This window comes from Engraulis encrasicolus, chromosome 5 (assembly GCF_034702125.1).
Source record: "Engraulis encrasicolus isolate BLACKSEA-1 chromosome 5, IST_EnEncr_1.0, whole genome shotgun sequence".
Classification (NCBI taxonomy): domain Eukaryota; kingdom Metazoa; phylum Chordata; class Actinopteri; order Clupeiformes; family Engraulidae; genus Engraulis; species Engraulis encrasicolus.
The window spans coordinates 56,918,350-56,938,349 of record NC_085861.1 but is presented as its reverse complement, the minus strand read 5'-3'; the positions used below and the strand labels follow the sequence as shown (position 1 = coordinate 56,938,349).

At 44.5% G+C, this 20,000-nt stretch overlaps 1 protein-coding gene across 1 annotated transcript in view; it reads left to right on the top strand.

Annotated features, from left to right (window-relative positions):
- Positions 1-6,144: 6,144 nt before the first annotated feature.
- Positions 6,145-20,000, top strand: part of dgat1b (diacylglycerol O-acyltransferase 1b) — a 33,191-nt gene continuing 19,335 nt past the window's right edge. The window contains exons 1-2 of the mRNA XM_063199781.1: positions 6,145-6,586; positions 12,816-12,903. Of these exons, the coding sequence (XP_063055851.1) occupies positions 6,375-6,586; positions 12,816-12,903 (300 nt within the window). The 5' untranslated portion in view covers positions 6,145-6,374. The remainder of the gene's footprint in view (positions 6,587-12,815; positions 12,904-20,000) is intronic.

Sequence of the window (20,000 nt, the reverse complement as noted above, 5' to 3'; positions counted from 1 at the left end):
TTTTTGCATTTGTGGTTTGACTATTTCTATTCTGATATTGAAAACAGAAAATCTAGTGTGTTGATAATGTATGTTATTACATTTTCTAAAAGTTAACTTTGAGGACATTTTAGTCACAAAAAGTAAAGATGGAAAGAAACAGCATAGTATTTTTTTGCAGAACAACATGACAGCACAGTACACACACCATAATGAAGTCAGACTGGTACAGAACTTTACCAAAACTCTTGGAGAGAGAGAGAGAGAGAGAGAGAGAGAGAGAGAGAGAGAGAGAGAGAGAGAGAGAGAGAGAACGAGAAAGAGAGAGAGAGAGAGAGAGAGAGAGAGAGAGAGAGAGAGAGAGAGAGAGAGAGAGAGAGGGGAGGGGGGGGGTTCATTACAGACTAAAAAACAATTCCCCCTCATACATTCAGAGCTTCAGTAAATTGGTTCCTTTTTCAGAGACAGAAAATAATATGTAGTCTGCTGCACTCCTCAGACAGAATAGAAAGTTGCCTTTTCATTAATGGGAGTTTATTATTATGATAGACTATTAGTGACCATCACAGGACCATGAAAGGACCTCACCTGTAGGACACCTTACCCAAAGAAGAACGTGGTGCGCTACAGACAAAGCTCTCGCCAGCACAAACAAAATTTACAGTGAGGCCCTACCGTGACTCTAACGGTAGGTCACTGCTATGCCGGTGACCTGGGGTTTGATTCCAGCCTGGGTCATTTGCCAATCTTTCCCCGTCTCTCTCGCCCCAATCGTTGCCTGTCTTACTCGCCTGTCCTGTCACAAATAAAGTCATAAAAGATTTAAAAATCTTTTTCAGAAATTTTTTTTTTTTTTTTTTGCAGGATGACTCACTTGCATTGCAGTACATTGTTGCGACTGCCTGGCTCAATGAAACCCCATATAGTAAAGGGACAGTGGCCTAATTGTTGTGGTGTTGGTCTTGGGATCAGAAGGCTGTGGGTTTAATTCTCATACCAACTGGAAAAAATGTGAGCACTCTCAAGTAACCTCATTCATGACTGAAATACTTTGAGCAAAGCATACCCCCAAGCATTTCTCCAGGGACTGTAACCAATACACTGTACCTAAACTATCAAGTCACTTTGGATAAAAGTGTCAACTATGTAATATGATGTAATGTAATGGGGAACCCACACTGTACTTTCCAATTCAGGCAATAATTAACAACAAAACACAATGTCAATAAGTGTAATGAAGGTGTAAGTAGCCTGATTATCATCGATGTTCAAATCTCTTTGAGACTTGGTCTGACCAAGAGCATAACAATAAACATTTCCCAAACGGCATGGTTGACCCATCTATATATGTAGCTCATAGTCAATCGCAGCGCTGCCGCTAGGCATAAGCAGAGTAAGCAGAGCGCTTGGGGCCTCAACCACTTTTGCCCCCAAAATTGGGGCCTCCTAAATTGCGATTGACTGTATAACTGTATAATTATTATTATGTAATGATGAGTGGGGCCTCCTGCTTAGGGCCTCCAAAACCTTAGCAGCTGCCCTGGTCAATCGTGTCAGTTGTATCAAACCAACTGCAAGCTTCCATTTGTCAAGCCTTTCCACCCTTCTCCGCTCTCTGATTGGCTCCCTTGCTTAGGCTCTCTCACTTAGGGCAGCTACTGTACCATGTTGTTATTTACAGATCCTTCTCAGTCTCTCTGCCCCACTAGTTTCCTGTATTTCACTCACACTTTTCTGTCAATAAAGGCTAAAATGCCAAGAAAAAGGCCTATCCTGAAAACAGCTGCACCACACATGACCTTGCACTCTAGGTAACAAGGAAAAGGACTCAGGTGAATCAGTACCAAGCCAGTCATTACACCGTGCACAACCAAATGCCTGTCAAGCCAGACTATAACATGAAATGAAAAGTCTGGCTCTGCATCATTTACAGAGCTGAAGGCTGGGGGTGGAGCCAATGGTTGGCACTGGCCATGACGTCACCTCTCCAATAACTGGCTAAAACAGAAAAAAGGGGCCGCGGTGGCTCAGTGAGCTAGAATGCCATACCATTATGCTGGCAACCCAGGTTTGATTCCGGACCGAGGTCCTTTGACCATTCTTCCCCTCTTTTTCTCTCCCACTCGTTTCCTATTGAATTCTCCCACTGTCCTGTCCTGAATAAGGGCCTAAAAGTCCAAAAACATATCTTTAAAAAAAACTGAAAAAACAACTTGATGCACAAATAGAATATTGACATCAGATGGACAGTGTAGTCTGCTGGATTACATCTACAGTACTAATGTTGCAGTGCTATACCAACCTGCCAGGCAAAAACATCTTCAGTCGTTAAGGTTTGTCTTGTTTACAAGGTGATCAAAACAATGCACTTCATTACATTATTCAAGGTTATACTAATGCACATACTATACTCATCCAAATGTACCTTCATCCAAACATCTTCCAATAGAGAACAATATCAAACTACTGTAGTACTAAGCTGAGGAGAACAAAGAAAGCAAGAGCTCTAATTCATATCATTGGTTAAAAAAAGGAAATTAATCTATTTTATCACAGGACGAGAATACCACAGAGAAGGGCCAACAAAGCTGTTTATTCTTGTGGAGAGCCAACAGCACAAGGCACTATGTTTTCTTACCAACGCTCTCGTGCCACAGCTGTCTGCCGGGGAGCAGGGGCAAATCTAGTCACTTTGGGGCCCTAGGGCAAAAAATAAACATGGGGCCCTCAAAAGTCATCATTCAGACATACAATTCTGTGCTTTGGTGCTATTTTAATAATAAATATATATCTTTGATGACTTTACATATGTGGCAAATTAAGATCAAGCCTGTGTTCACCGTGACTGGAGTGACAGCTGGGGCCCCTATGGAGGACAAATTTGGTCAGGGCCCTAGGCAATTGCCTAGGTTTGCCTATGGAAAGTCCGCCTCTGCTGTGGAGATGCAACAGAGTCCTTGACTGAACTGCTGAAAGTGCTGACACCGGTGGCACTCCTGACACCCCGATCTGTCTACCGCCACCTCAACTGAGATAAACTAGCGTTTGGTCACTAATGATTCTGAGTAAATGTGGCACCTCGCGTGATAAAAAGACCCTCTTGCTTCCCCTCTGTCTCTCGTACTCACCTCCATTGCAGAGTGAGTAATTTCAGGACCACAACTTCATTACACCACCAAGGACAAGATTCCAACACAACAGCCCCCCCCCCCCGACACACACACACACACACACACACACACACACACACACACACACACACACACACACACACACACACACACACACACACACACACACACACACACACACACACACACACACACACACCTGCAGAGCCATACTCAGACCGTCCGACCAGCTTGAAGTCGGTATCCCACTGACAACCCATGCAGGCAAAAAAAAATTCAGCAAGAGGTATTAAAAAAACTTCAATTGTGGTCTATAAAATTAATCTCCTCCATACCTTTTCGTTGTCCGGCTGGCAGCCAAGTCCACAGCCAGTATGCCTCTATTGAGTTGTAGCAAAGGAGGAAGAAAAAGCCTTTGAAAAAAATACACCAACTGATGACACCATTCCTCATATTTTAATACTCTAATGGAAAAATAGATTTGAAAATATTGCTTTAGCATGTTGGGCTTTGATGCATACATACTTACCAGTATAGCCTAAGCGAAGATGCTTTTCACCAACTAACTGTGAAGGACAAAAAAATAGGTAGGCTATAAGGCCTGACGAAGTGAGGTAGGCCAGGGGTTCTCAACCCCCTGTATACTAATATATTCCAGCCAAGGCACCCCTTACATGGGTTGGGCCACAATACTTTTCTGTGCATCCTCTTTCACAACCATAGCCTCTGTTAGTCAGTGCCTCACTGGGGTATATAAAATAATAACTTAACGGTAATAGTTGCAATGTACGGAATATGCAGTAGGCCTAGATTATTAAATAGTTCATAACTGATGGGAACATTTTTAAAGATTATTTTTTTTGGTGTACATTAGTTATTTCATTTAGGCCTATTTAATTTTATTTTATTTTATTTTGGTTTCCAATTCCTGCCGCAGCCCCCCTATGACACCCCCTTATGGCCCCCAGGGGTCTCCGGCCACAGCTTCGAAAACCACTGAGGTAAGCTATTGTGAGAATTAACAGTCTACATTTCACCCAGATCGCATGAGTCACTAACTGCCAACAAATGGAACCCAAAGCAATTGCCAACGCCCATAACTAATACTCTCAACACAATGCCCCATAACCATTAAGGTAGGCTACTATTGCCCTCATGTGACCCCATTCAACCGCTGTTGAAAGGACAGTGCGTAATGTATGCCAATAGCAGAGATGCGCGGTCAGGGCTCCCCTGGGCTCCTGTAGTGTAGACCACATGAAACTGTGTAGATACAGGCTATTATGCTACACGTATATGACAGCCTGCTTGCTATTTCAAAACAATTGTTTCGTAGCGTACAAGACGAGAAGAGCATGTTCCACGTAGTCAGTTGTTTTTTTTACGCAAGGCAATGGAATTGCGTAATGGGATGGGAGTTCGGCACGCAGGAATGCTTCCTACGGTTGCGATTGGCCAGGGCCTTGTTTCCCAATAACGATGGTTCTTAGCCTTACGTGTGTCGTTAACCAGTGATCCTACGAATGTTCTTAGATTTCCTACGACTGTTTCCCAAAGACACTCGTACATGAACGCGCGTGCACAGCCTCTAAGATCATTCGTAGCGTCGCTCTTAAGGATCGCTGTCCACATATGTGGTGCTGAAGTGTACTCGGAGTGAACTGCGCCGTCATCTGCTGCTAAACCATTTACAAAATGTAAGGCGTGTGTCAGTATCAAAAGTTGTTTTCTATAAGGGTGGGACTACATTTGTAGCAGTTTGCAACTGTCGACAGGAGTTAGGCTATTGTTGGCAAATGAAATAAAATGCACACACAATGAAATCATGCAAAACTCCCAACTGACGGTAATAATGAGCTACGCCGTTAAGACCCAGATAAAGCGCGTGCACTTGGCTACTGCAGCTTAATATTTAAGAAGACAAGTAGGCCTAGGCCTAGTTGGAGTTTCAAATTGGGATGCACAAAGTTACAACCTCAAGGCGTTCAAGGCTTGACAACTGTCGGGAGCACCTCAGCATGCTGTTATGAAAAACAATGTCCATCAACATTGATACATCCCCTCGCTGCCTTTTTGTTATTGCTTAGCCTACTAGAGTCGGAATAGGGAGAGGGGCTTGAAACATGTGGTGAGCGGTGCGCAAAGTACCGCGCGCTCAAGACTTTCACAACTGTGAGGACATTTTTGCACGGCAGTCTGCTGTTATTAAAACAAAAAATCTACACGAATCCCCATCGCTGCCTTTTTAATTTTTGTCATAGCTTACCCTTCGCCTACAACTATCATGTATTTTCGGCGTCGCCTTCCCCTTCTTAGGCTACTTGAAAATGAAAGAGGGTGCAACAACTCGCTGACCATTTTTCTTCAAAAAATATAAAATAAATAGGCCTAAAGTTTCGGAAGTGGCCTTCCGACATCAACACTCTTGTCTCTGGTTGCCGAAGCCCCTTATTCATTTTGCCTTGTTCTTGTTCATGAAGCACCCACACAAATTATGATCGATCACAGTTTAATTATGCCCAGGTTTATCAAACACAGTCGAACTATTTTACTACCTGTAAAATATTTCCAAACACATTACTTTTATTTTATAGGCCTACACATCCACAATTAATGTTACCTTCTTATTTTCGTTGCAGTGTCAACTGTGCTGCCATGTTATTTAGGCTACACTCCCGTCTTAAAACATCAACTTGAAGCGCAAGTTTCCTCTTTTCCTATGGGTGTCTCCACTGTGCCATGCCTCTCGCGTCTTAAAACAGCAATCTTATGCGCAGGTTTCTTCTTTTCCCTTCATATCCTGTGGGTGTCTCCACTGTGCCATGCCGCTACGATCAATCTTAGCGCGTTAAGACTACTCTAGACCACTCGTGGATTGCTCTTAGAGTTACGTGTCAACCTGCGATGGTTCTTTGCTAAGTTGGCTTTGGGAAACGCTCCGTGAGCTCTACGATGGTGTTACGTGTGAACCTAAGTAGCACGTAGCGTTAAGTAGTACTTAAGGCCCTTTCGGAAACGAGGCCCAGATCAGTAGGCTACAGGGCACTTTCGAAAAGCGGAACTTGTGTGAAACTATTCGTGTGGAGTAGTTTACATGACCGTCTGGTCTAGCTCTACCAGTGGTGGTGGTTGTGGTGGTGTTTCAGTAGTGTAAACACATGATGGTTTTGAACCCATTTCCTTGAATCCACCAGTAGCCGACACCAGCACCACGGCAAAGTTGATCGAGATTTTTCTAATCCGTATGAATGTTAGCCTGAGATAATGGGGGACAGGGAAATAGTTGGCCCTAACACTCGTCAAAGACGGGCGACTTTCTCCAACACAAGACGCGGCTCATTGAAAACCACAGATGAATTTAACGGAGAACTGAGTAAGAAAACCGGGAGAACAGAGAAAGTGAATCGTAAGGCACAGGCATCCCATACGATTGAAAATGAAAAGAGTGCAAGGAAAAGAAGTGGGGACAGATTGAGGTGAGCACTTTTTCATAACTTCAACTTTGAATAACTGTCGTTGTGGATGGGGAAATACTGACTTATCCGTCATTTAGTCAACCTCGAGTGTGTGTGGGGCGTGCCTCTTTTCTGTCAGCCACAGGAAGTAGGAGCAGGTAGGCTACACACACCTAGCCTATTCCTGAAGTGTTATTGTATAATAATAACTTAATACACAAGGACGAGGAGTCTCGGATATAAAGCTCAGCTGATTACTGTTTACTGGGCAACTGGTAACTAACAACAACCGATAGACACATTACAGAATACAGTGCAACTGCGCGGCCAACATTCTATATATTACTCCGCGTAGGGTAATAGTGCAGTTAGATCACATATCACAACATCCCCCCTGTTTAACTATAAAAACAATCCAATAAATATTTCATTAAGTTCTGCGCTTATACATTAACTTCATATTACTTCAACCATAAATATTTCATTTAAAAAGTTCAACTTCACTGTTAAGCAAAAGGCATATTAAATTAATTCAAGACATATTGACATATTGTTCAATTTTGGTAATCACTATAAATTGACAACTGGAACTCTTTTTTTTTTTTTTTTTTCATTTAGAAAATCATTCACTCAGTCTCTTAGCTGAACGAAGTTGAAAAACATGTCTTACTGGACGTAGTCCTTAAAGCGCGCTGGCTTGACCACATCCCTTCCGTATCGTGTACGGACTGGCGGAGGGTAGTTGGTGTTTAGTGGTGCTCTACTTACAGGTTCACAGGATGGTGCAGTCTCTGTCTGTTCACTGTGACCTCGCCGTTTACCCAGCCTTTGTGGCATTGCCAGGTGTGTTGTGCTCACAGCAGGTTGTTGTGCTTGTGTAGTGTGCTGTTGTTGTGCTTGTGTAGTGTGCTGTTGTTGTGCTTGTGTAGTGTGCTGTTGTTGTGCTTGTGTAGTGTGCTGTTGCTGTGTCTGTGTGGTGCGCTGTTGCTGTGTGTGTGTAGCGTGCTGTTGCTGTGTCTGTGTGGTGTGCTGTTGTGTGGGTGCGGGTGTGTTGTAGGGGCCCCGTAGGTGACTCCTGCAGCGCCTCAGCATGCGCCCATTGGGTGTCTGGACGATGTAGCTCCTTGGCTCCTGGCATTTCTGCTGGACGACTGCTGGGTGCCAGGTCCTCCTCTCCTTGTTCCACACCGTGACATGCTGTCCAGGCTGGAGTGGAGGCAGTTCTCTGCGGCAGCTGCGGTCGTGGTGGTCCTTCATCGCAGCTGCTCTGTGGGCCAGGTGTTGATGGTGTTGTTCTTTCCCCGGCTCTGCTCGGCTTGGCAGTAGGGTGGTGACAGGCCTGCCGAAGAGCAGTTCTGCAGGTGAAGGCAGCTTGCTGTCGATTGGTGTTGCCCTGACTTGCAGCAAGGCAATGTGGAGGTCGCTTTTGTCCTGAAGTGTCTTCTTGACGATGCCTTTGATGTGTCTGACATGCCTTTCAATGAACCCGTTGCTTTTGGGGTAGTGGGGAGAGCTGGTGACATGTGTGATTCCCCATTTTTTCACGAAAGCTTGGAAAGATTGTCCCATATACTGTGCTCCATTGTCTGTAAGGATTTCGTCTGGCCGGCCAAACAGAGACATGTAGGACTGCATTTTTTGTGTGATTGCATGGCTGGATACTGGAGTGGGCATTTCATCAACAAGGGGGTATTTTGTGTACCTGTCTACAGTCAATAGGTAGTGGCGTCCATTGGTTTCAAACAGGTCAGAGGCTATAGATTGCCACGGCCTGGATGGTATCTCATGTGGCTTGAGAGGCTGTTTTGGGTTGGCATCTTGGTTTTCCTTACACACATCGCACAATCTGCAAACTCTTTCAATGTCATCATTCATGTTAATCCAATACACACTTTCTCTTGCCAGTCTACGTGTTTTCTCTATGCCTTGGTGTGCTATGTGTAATTGTGCGAGTATGTCTGCAGTCATGGTGTCAGGGATAAGTACCTGTCTCCCTTTGAAGATGACTCCTGACTCCGTGGAAAGTTCATCTCTGAAGGACCAGTATTGGCGTAGCTCTTTGGGTAAGTCCTTGATGTTTTCAGGCCATCCCTGCTGGATGAGTTCTGTCAGCGCGCAGAGGTTTGGATCGTCAGCAGTTTGGCTTCGCAGAGAGTCCTGTTTTTCAGGTGAAAAGTTGACAATGGCGATGGTGAGCCTCTCTGGATCTTCAAACTCTGCGTCGATGCCGTCTATCCGCTCATCCAGCTCGATGTCGCCGTCGTTCTCTGGGTTTGGAAGTCTGCTGAGGGTGTCTGCCAGGACCATTTCAGCGCCAGGTCGGTATCTCACTTCGTAGTTGTAGCCTTGGGTCTTGATCAGCATGCGCTGGAGTCGGGGTGGTGCAGCATGCAGTGGCTTGGAGCAGATGGTGACGAGTGGCTTGTGGTCTGTAATCACAGTGAATGACTTCCCATACAGGTAAGTATGGTATCTCTGCATTCCATACACAATTGCAAGCATCTCACGTTCTATGTTGCTGTACCTCGATTGGCAGTCGGTCAGGGTCTTGGATCCGAAAGCGATGGGTCTGTTGTTCTGCACCAGTGCTATGCCAAGGCCTTTCTGTGATGCGTCCACTTCCAGTGTCAGGGGTGTGCTGGCGTCGTAGTACTTCAGGCACGCATCCTCTGTGATGGCAGATTTCAAGTCGTCGAAGCATTTCTGGTGGTCAGCTTCCCACAGCCACAAGGCGTCATTTTTTAGCAGTCCTCTCAGTGTGTGCGCTTTCTCTGCAAACTTTGGTATGTATGTGGCAAGGTAGGTTAACATGCCTAAAAATCTGTGTAGCTCATCTTTGTTTCGTGGTGTTGGCATTTTTTGAATGTCTCTAATCTTTGCGGGGTCAGGTTTAATGCCACTGTCAGTGTACAGGTTGCCAAAAAATGAAATATTGTTCTGTTTGATGACACACTTGTCACTGTTAAACACCATACCTGCCTCTGCAGCGCGCTCCATCAGTGCTGTCAGGTTCTTGTCGTGCTCCTCTTCATCTTTCCCATAGATAACGATGTCATCTGCGATGCTGGCCACGCCCTGGAGTCCCTCCAGGATTTGGTCCATCTTGGCCTGGAAGAGATCCTGAGACACACTCAGCCCGAATGGCAGACGTTTCCAGCAGTATCTGCCGAAGGGAGTGCGGAACGTCGTGAGGATTTGGGACTCTTCATCCAGATGTATGGACCAGTATCCTGCTTTCGCATCCAGCTTGCTGAAGATCTTTGCATTTGCGAACCTGGGATTCAGTTCCTCTACGGTGGGTATCTTGTGTGGGCATCTCCTCAGGCTGGCATTGAGTTTTTGAGGGTCGAGGCAGATGCGCAGGGATCCGTCTTTTTTCGTGCTGTACGCGAGGCTGGAGCACCAGTCAGTGTGGTGTTCTACTTTTCTCAGGACGTCTTGTTGCACGAGCTTGTCGAGTTCACCTTGGAGCTTGTCTTTAATGTGAATGCTGCATTTTCGTGGTGGGTCTATGAATGGTTCGGCGTCGGGCTTCAGTAAGAGCTTTGCAGTTCCTTCAAAGTTGCCAATTTTGTCGAATTGATTGGGGTACGCTCTCATGAGGTCAGTACAGGTGGTTACTTTCAAATGTTGTGGTGGTTGTCTTTCTTTCTTGATGTTGCCAGTCTTTCTCTTTACAGTGTCTACATGCAGTGTCACAAGGTTAAGCAGCTCGCTGGTGGGTAATCCAACAACAGCGGGTCCTGGTACGTCCACAACATAAAACTTGGTGCTCACCCATCTGGAGTCCTTGTACTGGCACGGGATGTAAACAGGGGGGATGTTGATGGTACCAAGGCATCGTATTTCATGTCCACTGTATGCTGACAGCTTCATGTTGGTTTTCTGCAGGCGTTGGTATGCACTTGTGTCGTTGCCATACATCTGCCTGAATGTTCGCAGTGGAAGGGTGTTCCCCGATGCCCCTGTGTCAATTTTCAGCCTGAGTGTGTGTCCATGGCCTGGTACATCGGGTGGCTTCACGCTGAGTGTCGTGTAGGCTTCGTCTCTGGGTGAATTGCTGCTGATGCTGTGCATGCATTTCTCGCTGATGGTAATGGAGTGGAACTGTTGGTAGTAGTCTTCATCCTCTGAGTCCTCACAGTCGACTGCATCGACTCTGGCTCTATGGTGTGGCTTGTATCTCCCCCTGGTTGCCTGGTGTTGATTGTAGTAGTGCTTGTTTGGTGGTGGTGGTGGTGGTGGTGGTCGGGGCTTACTTGATCTCTGTGGAGTGTAGCCTGGCTGTTGTTGTCTGTTCTTCCTGCAGCACCTCGCCCAGTGTCCCTTCGCACCACACGCAGAGCATTCGTCGTTGTAGGCAGGGCACTGACGCGGTGGATGGGTTCTGCTGCAGTTCTGGCATGCCCGTCCTCGGTGGATGGCGTGGACCTTTTCGGCAGTGGTCATGCCCAGTTGGTTTAACTGCTCGTTGCCAGCTGACAGCGCCTCGTATTTCCTCCCCTCTGTTAACACTTCGGCGATGGAGTAGCCTTTGGGTTTGCTGAACAGATCGTTCTTCAGCGCGTCGTGAGGGGTACTGGCTATAATGAGCTCAATAAGGCGCTCATTCAGTTCAGCGTCGTCAAACTGACATTTCAGCGCCAGCGTTCGGGCTCTCGTAATGAAGTCATCGATACTTTCGTCGGGTCTCTGTCTGTATTGCATTAATTGAAGTCTGTGTATCCTAAAGTTCACATTTAATTTTAACTGTCCTTCGAAAAACGTCCATAACTGCTCCGGTTTCTTTTTATTTTCGTCGCTGAGTCCGCTAGCATTAAGTCTTTTGAGTCCTTCGTCTCCTATGCCTCGGCATATTTTCCTAGCTTTCTTAGCTTCATCGGTTATTTCCTCATCCTCTATGTAAAGGCACATTTTTTGCTTAAAAAGTGCTATTGCCTCGCTTAGATCTGGGTCCGACCAGTTCATTGTTGGTAGATGTGAAGCCATTGTTTACCTTACTGGGCTCGAGCGTAAACCGTTAGCCACTTAGCTTGCCGGTGGCCGGTGGCGAAAACAAAGTTATCCACGGACAATCTTGTTTACTTCCGTCAGGCAAAGCAGTGATGTATGGCGTTATTAGCGATCCTTTTCCGCTGCCACCATGAAGTGTTATTGTATAATAATAACTTAAGACACAAGGACGAGGAGTCTCGGATATAAAGCTCAGCTGATTACTGTTTACTGGGCAACTGGTAACTAACAACAACCGATAGACACATTACAGAATACAGTGCAACTGCGCGGCCAACATTCTATATTACTCCGCGTAGGGTAATAGTGCAGTTAGATCACATATCACAACAATTCCTTGTGAGATGATTCATCCAATAGAGTTCTTCAGCGGAAGCGGAAGCATGTAGTAGATTGTAGTCTTTCATGTTAGCATTTAAGGACGTCCTGGTTCCTATCGGCTTCCGGCCTCCATTGGGAATGAATAGGGGTAAATTTCAAATAAGCTCCGAGTGCAAGCACGCGCTTAGCGAACCCCCGCAAACTGTCGAGGGTGTTAAAAATAGGCTGTAGGTATGACATGGTTGATCATTTTGTGTCAAACTTCGACATAAATACGATGTTGCGTCCATATGCTAAACCCGGAAGCTTTTGGCGACTACAGAAACGGCGCCAGTATCTAACGGCGTGTACGTGCGGAAGGTTGTACCCATGGCAACCAAAGGAAAGTATGTAGTTCGGAAGTTTTAATGATCAGAAAGGGGTTAGCAATATTGAATTATAATCGTCATGATTTAACATGTGAATACACCAACATGATGATACGATCCGTTCCACTAATGAGAAAGGGATGCGGGGACACGCTAATGTTCGTTGTTGCCGTGCAACTTATATTTTTGCCAAACCTGAATCTCTATGGCGTTTTGCAATGTAAAAAATCGCCAGGGAACCGGTAGTCCAAACGCGGCATACAAGTTGACGTCAACGCTGAAGAGCTCTATAACCAGACAGACTGCTGCAGAATTCTTGAAAAAACATTAATAAAACCTACCACCTGCAGACAGAGAAAATCATACCTTTCTAACACCATAGTCAATGTGTCACCTCAGCCTGGATCTGGTTGAAATAATTGTGTCCTACCAAAATCCAAGCCCTTGGTTACTCCCCTCTCAAAAACAAGACTATTTTTTATGTTTCATTGGAATATTGCATACTGTTGTACCAGGCTATTTTGACCGGTTTGTAAATTTGTCCCCAGCTGTCACAAGGTTCAGGAGTCTCTGCTGAGTTCCGCTAGTGAATTCAATAACTACAGGGGCATTCTCAACTGGTGTGTTGTCATGTTGGTGAGTAGTTGTAGGCCTACTGTAGCCTACAGAATTACCTCAACGTTTTCCTACCACTTATTTTACGTTGCATTTTTCAGTGCAACTGCTATAATGTAGCCTTATCATGTGGTTAACAATGAACATACCTTATCCTCAGGCACACTACGGGAAGCCTATAGGCCTAAAGTTGTTACTACTTTCTTACATTGTAAACAATTAATATATTAGGGAGAGTAAACAAACACTTGTAAACTCCCATTGTCATTTGACACAGCACACCACATCACACAGTGCACTCAAAAAATGCATTTATGCCTCACTCACTCCCCCCACCCCACCTGGCAGTGTCAGGAAGATAATTGGCTGCGCACGGTCTAGCCTACTCTACAACAATTCCCTAACCACTTGCCCAAGACTACCTGAACTACTTACATAAACTGACAGTGAGTGCACATGGGCAGTCATGGGTAAGCGGTTAGGGCGTCATACCTGTAGCCCAAAAGTTGCCGGTATGACTCCCGACCCACCAGGTTGGTGAGGGGAGTAATTAACCAGTGCTCTCCCCCATCCTCCCTCATGACTAAGGTACCTTGAGCATGGTACCGTCCGGCCGCATTGCTTCCTTACGGGCCTTTCGGGCGCCATTGGGGTGAGGCATAAATGCGATTTTGTTGTGTCTATTACATTACATTACATTACATTGCATTTAGCAGACGCAAAAGAGGACATAATCATAGCCAACATCGCTAGCAGATATAAAATGCACAGGAAATATACAGAACAACAAGTGCTGCAAAGAAGGATTAGTTTTTATTTTAAAGTAGAGTACACACACACACACACACACACACACACACACACACACACACACACACACACACACACACACACACACACACACACACACACACACACACACACATCATGTCAACAGTCTGGCCTGGGGCTAGGGCAGCTCAAACATTAGTCTAGTTATTACTCTAGTAGATAGTCACAAAAGAGGAGAGTCTTTACTTGCTTCTTGAAGGCTGCAAGAGATGTGCTTAGTCTTGCTGCCTCTGGGAGACTGTGTGCACTTGTGCTGTGTTGTGCTGTGTCACAATGCCAATGGGAGTTGGAGTTTCCCAGTTGGGCTTTCACTTCACATTAAAACAATGAAACACCACTATTCTGAACGGATAGTACATGTGTCTGTCTTCACATGTCTTCCGTGTACAAAATCTCCAGCATAATCCCAAGAGTTGAACACTTCTGATATGCTGAATCGTTTCACTCCACTTTGTGTCTTATAAACAGAAGTGGTCTCTGTGAGCTCTATTGGGCTAACAAAGACTTGGGTGACGTATTAGACAAATATAGGGATGGGTTTTTTTGTTACTTTGTAAAATGTATTTTCCCTGAATAAAAAAAAATCATAAAAAAAGAAAAATGTAGGAAGTCAGGGTAATTAGCTTTGGTTATGTTCTGACAGTACAGTTACCATTATATACAATGGTTTAACCGCGGGGCAGTAGAAGGCCTACTCACCCTGGGTTACCATGGTGAAATGTGGGAAAACATGGTAATTCCAGTTCTTCCATAAAAACCATGCAGGGATTTCTGTGCCTTGAGTGTAGGATCTGGTTCTGCCAAGTGGTTAAGATTGATTATTAGGAAGAATCTACAGGTTGTTCATAATATTTTGCAGTGAGTGACTGAAAACACATTAGCTGAGGATGGCAAGGAGGGTGGGGAAAGTGGCTGGGAATGCAATAGTCTGGATGAAGAATACAAACTAAAAATCATTTTTGTATCTTTCGAGTGTAATTAGTGGAAATAGACTGCGATAGCTTGGACTATGTTTCATGCACATCTCTTTATTACACAGCACTTTCCCTACAGTCAGCAGGATGTACATTTACATATTCATGTAAATGCTGCTTCTTTAATGGTAACTAAGAGGGCATGCTATTGTATAGCAGTTAGGGTGTCAAATTACATTTCCCTATCTGCATTTACTGCATTTTATTGGTATTGAATTCCATATCCAGGCCATATACTGTATCTACTTTCTCGTCTGTTATCAAGTGCTTGATTAACTCCCTCTGTCCATTCTCTCCCTATATCACAATATTAGCTCTGATAGAGAGATATGTGGTTAGTTTTTAAACCCTCAGAAACCCGATTACATCCCATTGGTCTGACAGCCCATTAGTCCGACCACACACGTTAAAACTACTATATTCCCAAACCTAAACAATTCCTAACCCTAACCGTCATTAAAGGCATGTTCTGTCAGTATACAATTATTATTTTAGCGTCATAAGTTTGTAAATATTCACTTTTAAAATTACTGAAAAGTAAGAACTATGCCCAAACCAAAACGATTCCTAATCGTCAGAGTAAAGGCATGTTTTTCTCTGAAAAGACATGCCGATGTGTAGCCTAGCCTACCCCAGGAGCTGCGTGATGCTCCTGTATGGCTTACTGTCTGACTTATGGGCTGTCGGACTAATGGGCTGTCTGACCAATGGGCCCCAGAAACCTGTGGTTGCAAGATGCAAGATTTACAGAGAACTATATAGCAGTGCCTTACATTGACGGAACTTAACTCAAATTACATATCCAACATACTCTGCTTTATACCATAGCCTATACCATTTCTGGAGAAAAAGTATGAATAGTTAAGAAAATATCACTTTCCATCAACATGAATCAACATGGCCGTCGTCTATTTTACGCCCAGCTATCTTTTCTGGATACATTTTAACAACTGTAGAAGTAATTACCTTATGTGCAATTGTTTTTCTTTCAGCCCGAGAACTAGAAAAAGCTTTTGTTGAAAAAAAACCTGTAGCACTTGGTCATAAAGGGTGCTCTTTTTGTAGGCCTACCACAAAATGTGCACTTGCACGCATATCCTGCAGCAAACATAGTCACACACACCCTTACCACACAGGATTTGGTGCAAGTCCACCCACCCATTATCGATACAGTCCAAAGATATCCCACAATCAAGTTTTTAAAAATCTGGCCTTGTTGAAAGTCAGTCATTTTGGAAGTGTTGGCCTCCAAAATGTATTTAGACCATGTACCTAATTATATAGTGTTAGCACACAAGATTTGGTGTGTATTGTTACACCACCTCGAAAGTTAGGCCTATTGTGTGAACACACAAATATGTCCTCTGACAATTGTGGCAAAACCATATCCCAGAGTCCGAAGCACCATGTCTCGGGCAGTGTTGGGCAAGTTACTCAAAAACTGTAATGTTTTGATAACATGTTACTGTCTTTTCAAAGCAATCCGTTGCACTACAATATTACTATATTTACAATGTAAGTCATTACATTACCTTTGCATTACTTTAGTTACTCTCAACAAAATAACTAAATATGGATCTAGCAATTCAATATGGATCTGGTGTAATTCAAACTCATTAGTCATGACTCTGTCACCTCCCATCCAGGAGGTGCTTTGGGGGCTTGCCGACTTAAAAGTAGCAGGTTCAGGAATAGCTTCTTTCTGACCCACCACACTGAACACCATTAAAATCCAGGTTACAGTAAGATGTGCTGTAAGTTACTTCTAAGTTACTACTAAGTTACTACCATTGTAACTAGTATTTATTAAAGCTTTTTCCCCTGTAATACCTTACATTACTGCGCTGCAGCAAAAAAGTAATGCATTACCAAAATTAATTACTTTTGTAACTGGTCTAGGATAGCCTTGGAAATCCCACTTTGCACAATCATTCTGATATGAACGACAGCATGGGGTCTACCAGATCATGGTCCCTGTCTCTCTCCAATCAGAGAACAGGGAGGCATGGAAAGGCGACATATGGCGACATATACCAAATGATACACATTCGCAACGCCCAATAAACAGCCATCGTCAATCGTAAACCACACACCCCCTACGGGATTTACAGTAGGCAGGTCTCTAGACTTCATCTGACTTGTGATAAGGTCTGGTGTCAACGTCTCAGACAGATGCCTATCTATAGCATGTAGAGTGCACTCTTAACAGGTGCGCTACTTGCGGATCAGCCAGCCTCCCCACCATGCCACAGTGTGCATGTGCACAGGACAATCAGTGGAGAAATTGACATTGCCAGGGTGACGGCTAAGGTGTTTGTTGGGAATTCAGTGCTTGTTTTGCTTTCGACTCCCATCAGACACTTGGTAATTGTGCACTGTTGCAGAAGTTTTTTTTTCTTAATGAGCTGAATTCCAGCCCCTTTTGCAAGCGAGGGGAGAATGAGAGCCAGCCATGCATGCATGGGACACGTCACTAACTATCTCCCCTTCTCTCAATAAACTCATCAGTATTTTCACCCTGGCTTCTCCCTCCCTCACCACTAGGTGAGTCGGCTCTGATTTAAAGCCTAGCGTGTGTGCACTCAAGCCAGGCCAGGGAGTTAGACTCAGGGGCCAGACCAGCATACAGAGTTTTAGAGGAGGTGTTCTGTTCTGTCGAGATGAGCGGCGTCATCCAGATGAGCTACAGTACCATTAGGCTGTTAACAAAGCCCCATCCCTGTGGTTCTCAACCTTTTTTGAACCAATGGCCCCCTGGACCTCATCCTAAGCAACACTCCCTTACTATTAAAGAAATTAAATTAAACTAATGCCCCCAATGACAACTAAGCACTGTCCCCTCTCAACTGTATCCTTCTCAACGCCCCCTAGGGCTCCCCAACACCCCCTGGGGGGCTGTGCCGCCCCCATGGAGAAGCACTACTCTAACCCAACCCCTAGGGGAGTTACTGCAGTGCACTGTAATGTCTTGGTAGCTCAGTTTGACATGGGTAGCTCACATCGATGCGACTTAGACCTTTTGTTAGACAGTTAGGGGGAACACTGGGAGCGCTACAGCTGGGGGAAATGAGGATTCTGCAGAGCAACAGAGTACAGAGGTTTTGCACGGTGGGGGTGCATGTTTTTAACTGTGCTGTCTTGCCCACATAAACTGTACATTTCACACAAGGGGAAATGCAGTGGTATAATGTGCTAAATGATTACATTTTATCCCCTTAGCCTAGTAGAGCCTATGTTATAACCGTACTGTCAACAAAATTGTAATGCCTATGTCTTAATCTGTTACTTAAGGCTCTCGGTAATGTCATAGCAATGTTGTTGTAGTTGAGTATTTTCAGGAAATAGTGAATAGGCCCACCGGCGACCCCATCTGCACTAAGAGGCTGCCCAGAGAAGGATCTTGATCTTGGTGTCAATTTCTTTTAAAGTAACTTAATATAAGTGAAAGACAGCCGAAAGCCCAAGTGCAAAACTCCAACTCCCAACTCCAACTCCCATTGTCCCAACTCCAACTCCCATTGTCATTGTCATTGTGACACAGCACTCCACAGCACACAAGTGAAAACTGCACACTGCACACAACGAAATTGCATCAACGAAATTGCCTCACCCATGCAAGGGGGCATCCCCCAATGGCGCCCCAAGGGAGCAGTGCGATGGGACGGTACCATGCTCAGGGTACCTCAGTCATGGAGGAGGATGGGGGAGAGCACTGGTTAATTACTCCCCCCACCAACCTGGCGGGTCCGGAGTCGAACTGGCAACCTTCGCGCTACAAGTTTGACGCCCTAACCGCTTACCCATGACTGCCCCCGGCTTACCCATGACTGCCTAAAATAAACTTAGTTCAGGGTACTTTGCCCCACATGTAATCATATTATACTGTATAAGGGCTTCTCTAAATTATATGAGTAAATAAATGAATGAGAATTTCACTACACTGCTGCCATAATTGGTTCCAAGGAAGTGTTATCAAAGGGTTCTAAGTACCCTTTTTCTGAAAATACCCTTTTAAAATTCTTGAAATAAATACAGAAGAAATCTTTGCAGGAGTGCCATACTTATCTATCTCAATGCTCAAGAAAGTGGGCCACAAGGAACACAATATGCAATATACCCAATCAGAGTGACTTAATAAACCTTTGCCTTTTGATTTCTTTTTTCTTCTTTGGTTTGGGGACTGCAGGGCATCCCTCTTCTCCACAAAACAAAGGGGTAGAATGAGGCCCTGGCATTAAACTGCCGTCTGCTCAACAATGTTTAGAGATTTTTTTTCTGCTTTAATAAAATGCAATTCCATTCCCTTTAGCTGAGCACTCTGGAAATTAAGAGGAGTAATTATTTTATGTCCTATGGGGGGCTGTGTTAAAAGAGAGTGTATTAGGATCTGAATGGGGTAAAAAAAAACAGCCCAGGCAGGCAACAGCTCTTTGGTTTTGAATACAGACGAGAGCTGCCGTCTCCTTCAAAGCTGGGGGAGAGAATAGACTCTCGGCTCTAACTAACAGGGAGCTAATCCAAGCTATTGAGACCAGATCATTTCGTCATCCCAATAGTTTTTTTTTACACCCTGTAAAGTTTATCGTATCTCCAACTGAAGAGCCTGACTCTAGCAAAGAGCTGTACAATAAGATGGTACAATCCAGAAAAATAAGCCAAAGTCCGTAGACTTTGGCTCCTAACAGTTAGGAGAGGCCTGGTGTGCCTGTACCCATTTCTCTCCCTCCCTCACACACGCACACATTGTCTGTGAGACCTTTTCAGGAGCACAATGTGATTCCTCGGGTTTTTAAGCTGCATCACTAATGGAGGCATTGTTTGAACTCGGTGGGATTTGATACGTGTGAAATGTTATGATACAACTAATTAAAGGGGGGGTTCGCTAGACATTGCACGCTTTCCACTTTGCATTTTTCTCATTCTGGGTTGTAAAACTCCCTGAATTTGACACAGAGCCGAGTGGAGTGAACTCCCTCAGTTCCTGAGGAAATTAGGTTTGTGAGTAGTGTAGGCCTCAGATAGATTTACTGCCGAATTAAGCAATTAAAAAAGTAATTTTGTCATAGAAAAAAATATTCTTTTATGTTTTTTTGTTACACAAAGACCTAAGAGGGTAGAAAAATTCAGACTTGCAACTTTGTGTCACATGTGAGCTAAAAGTTCTTAATAACCATCATAGTCATCCTGGCAGGCTGCCTGATCTCTGTACCACATATCAGTTTTGGTTCTGTCTGTCACTGTCCCCTGCAAAATAATCACCATCTAAACAGCACTATCAATATCACCAATACTGTCTGTGCATTCCAAGATAAA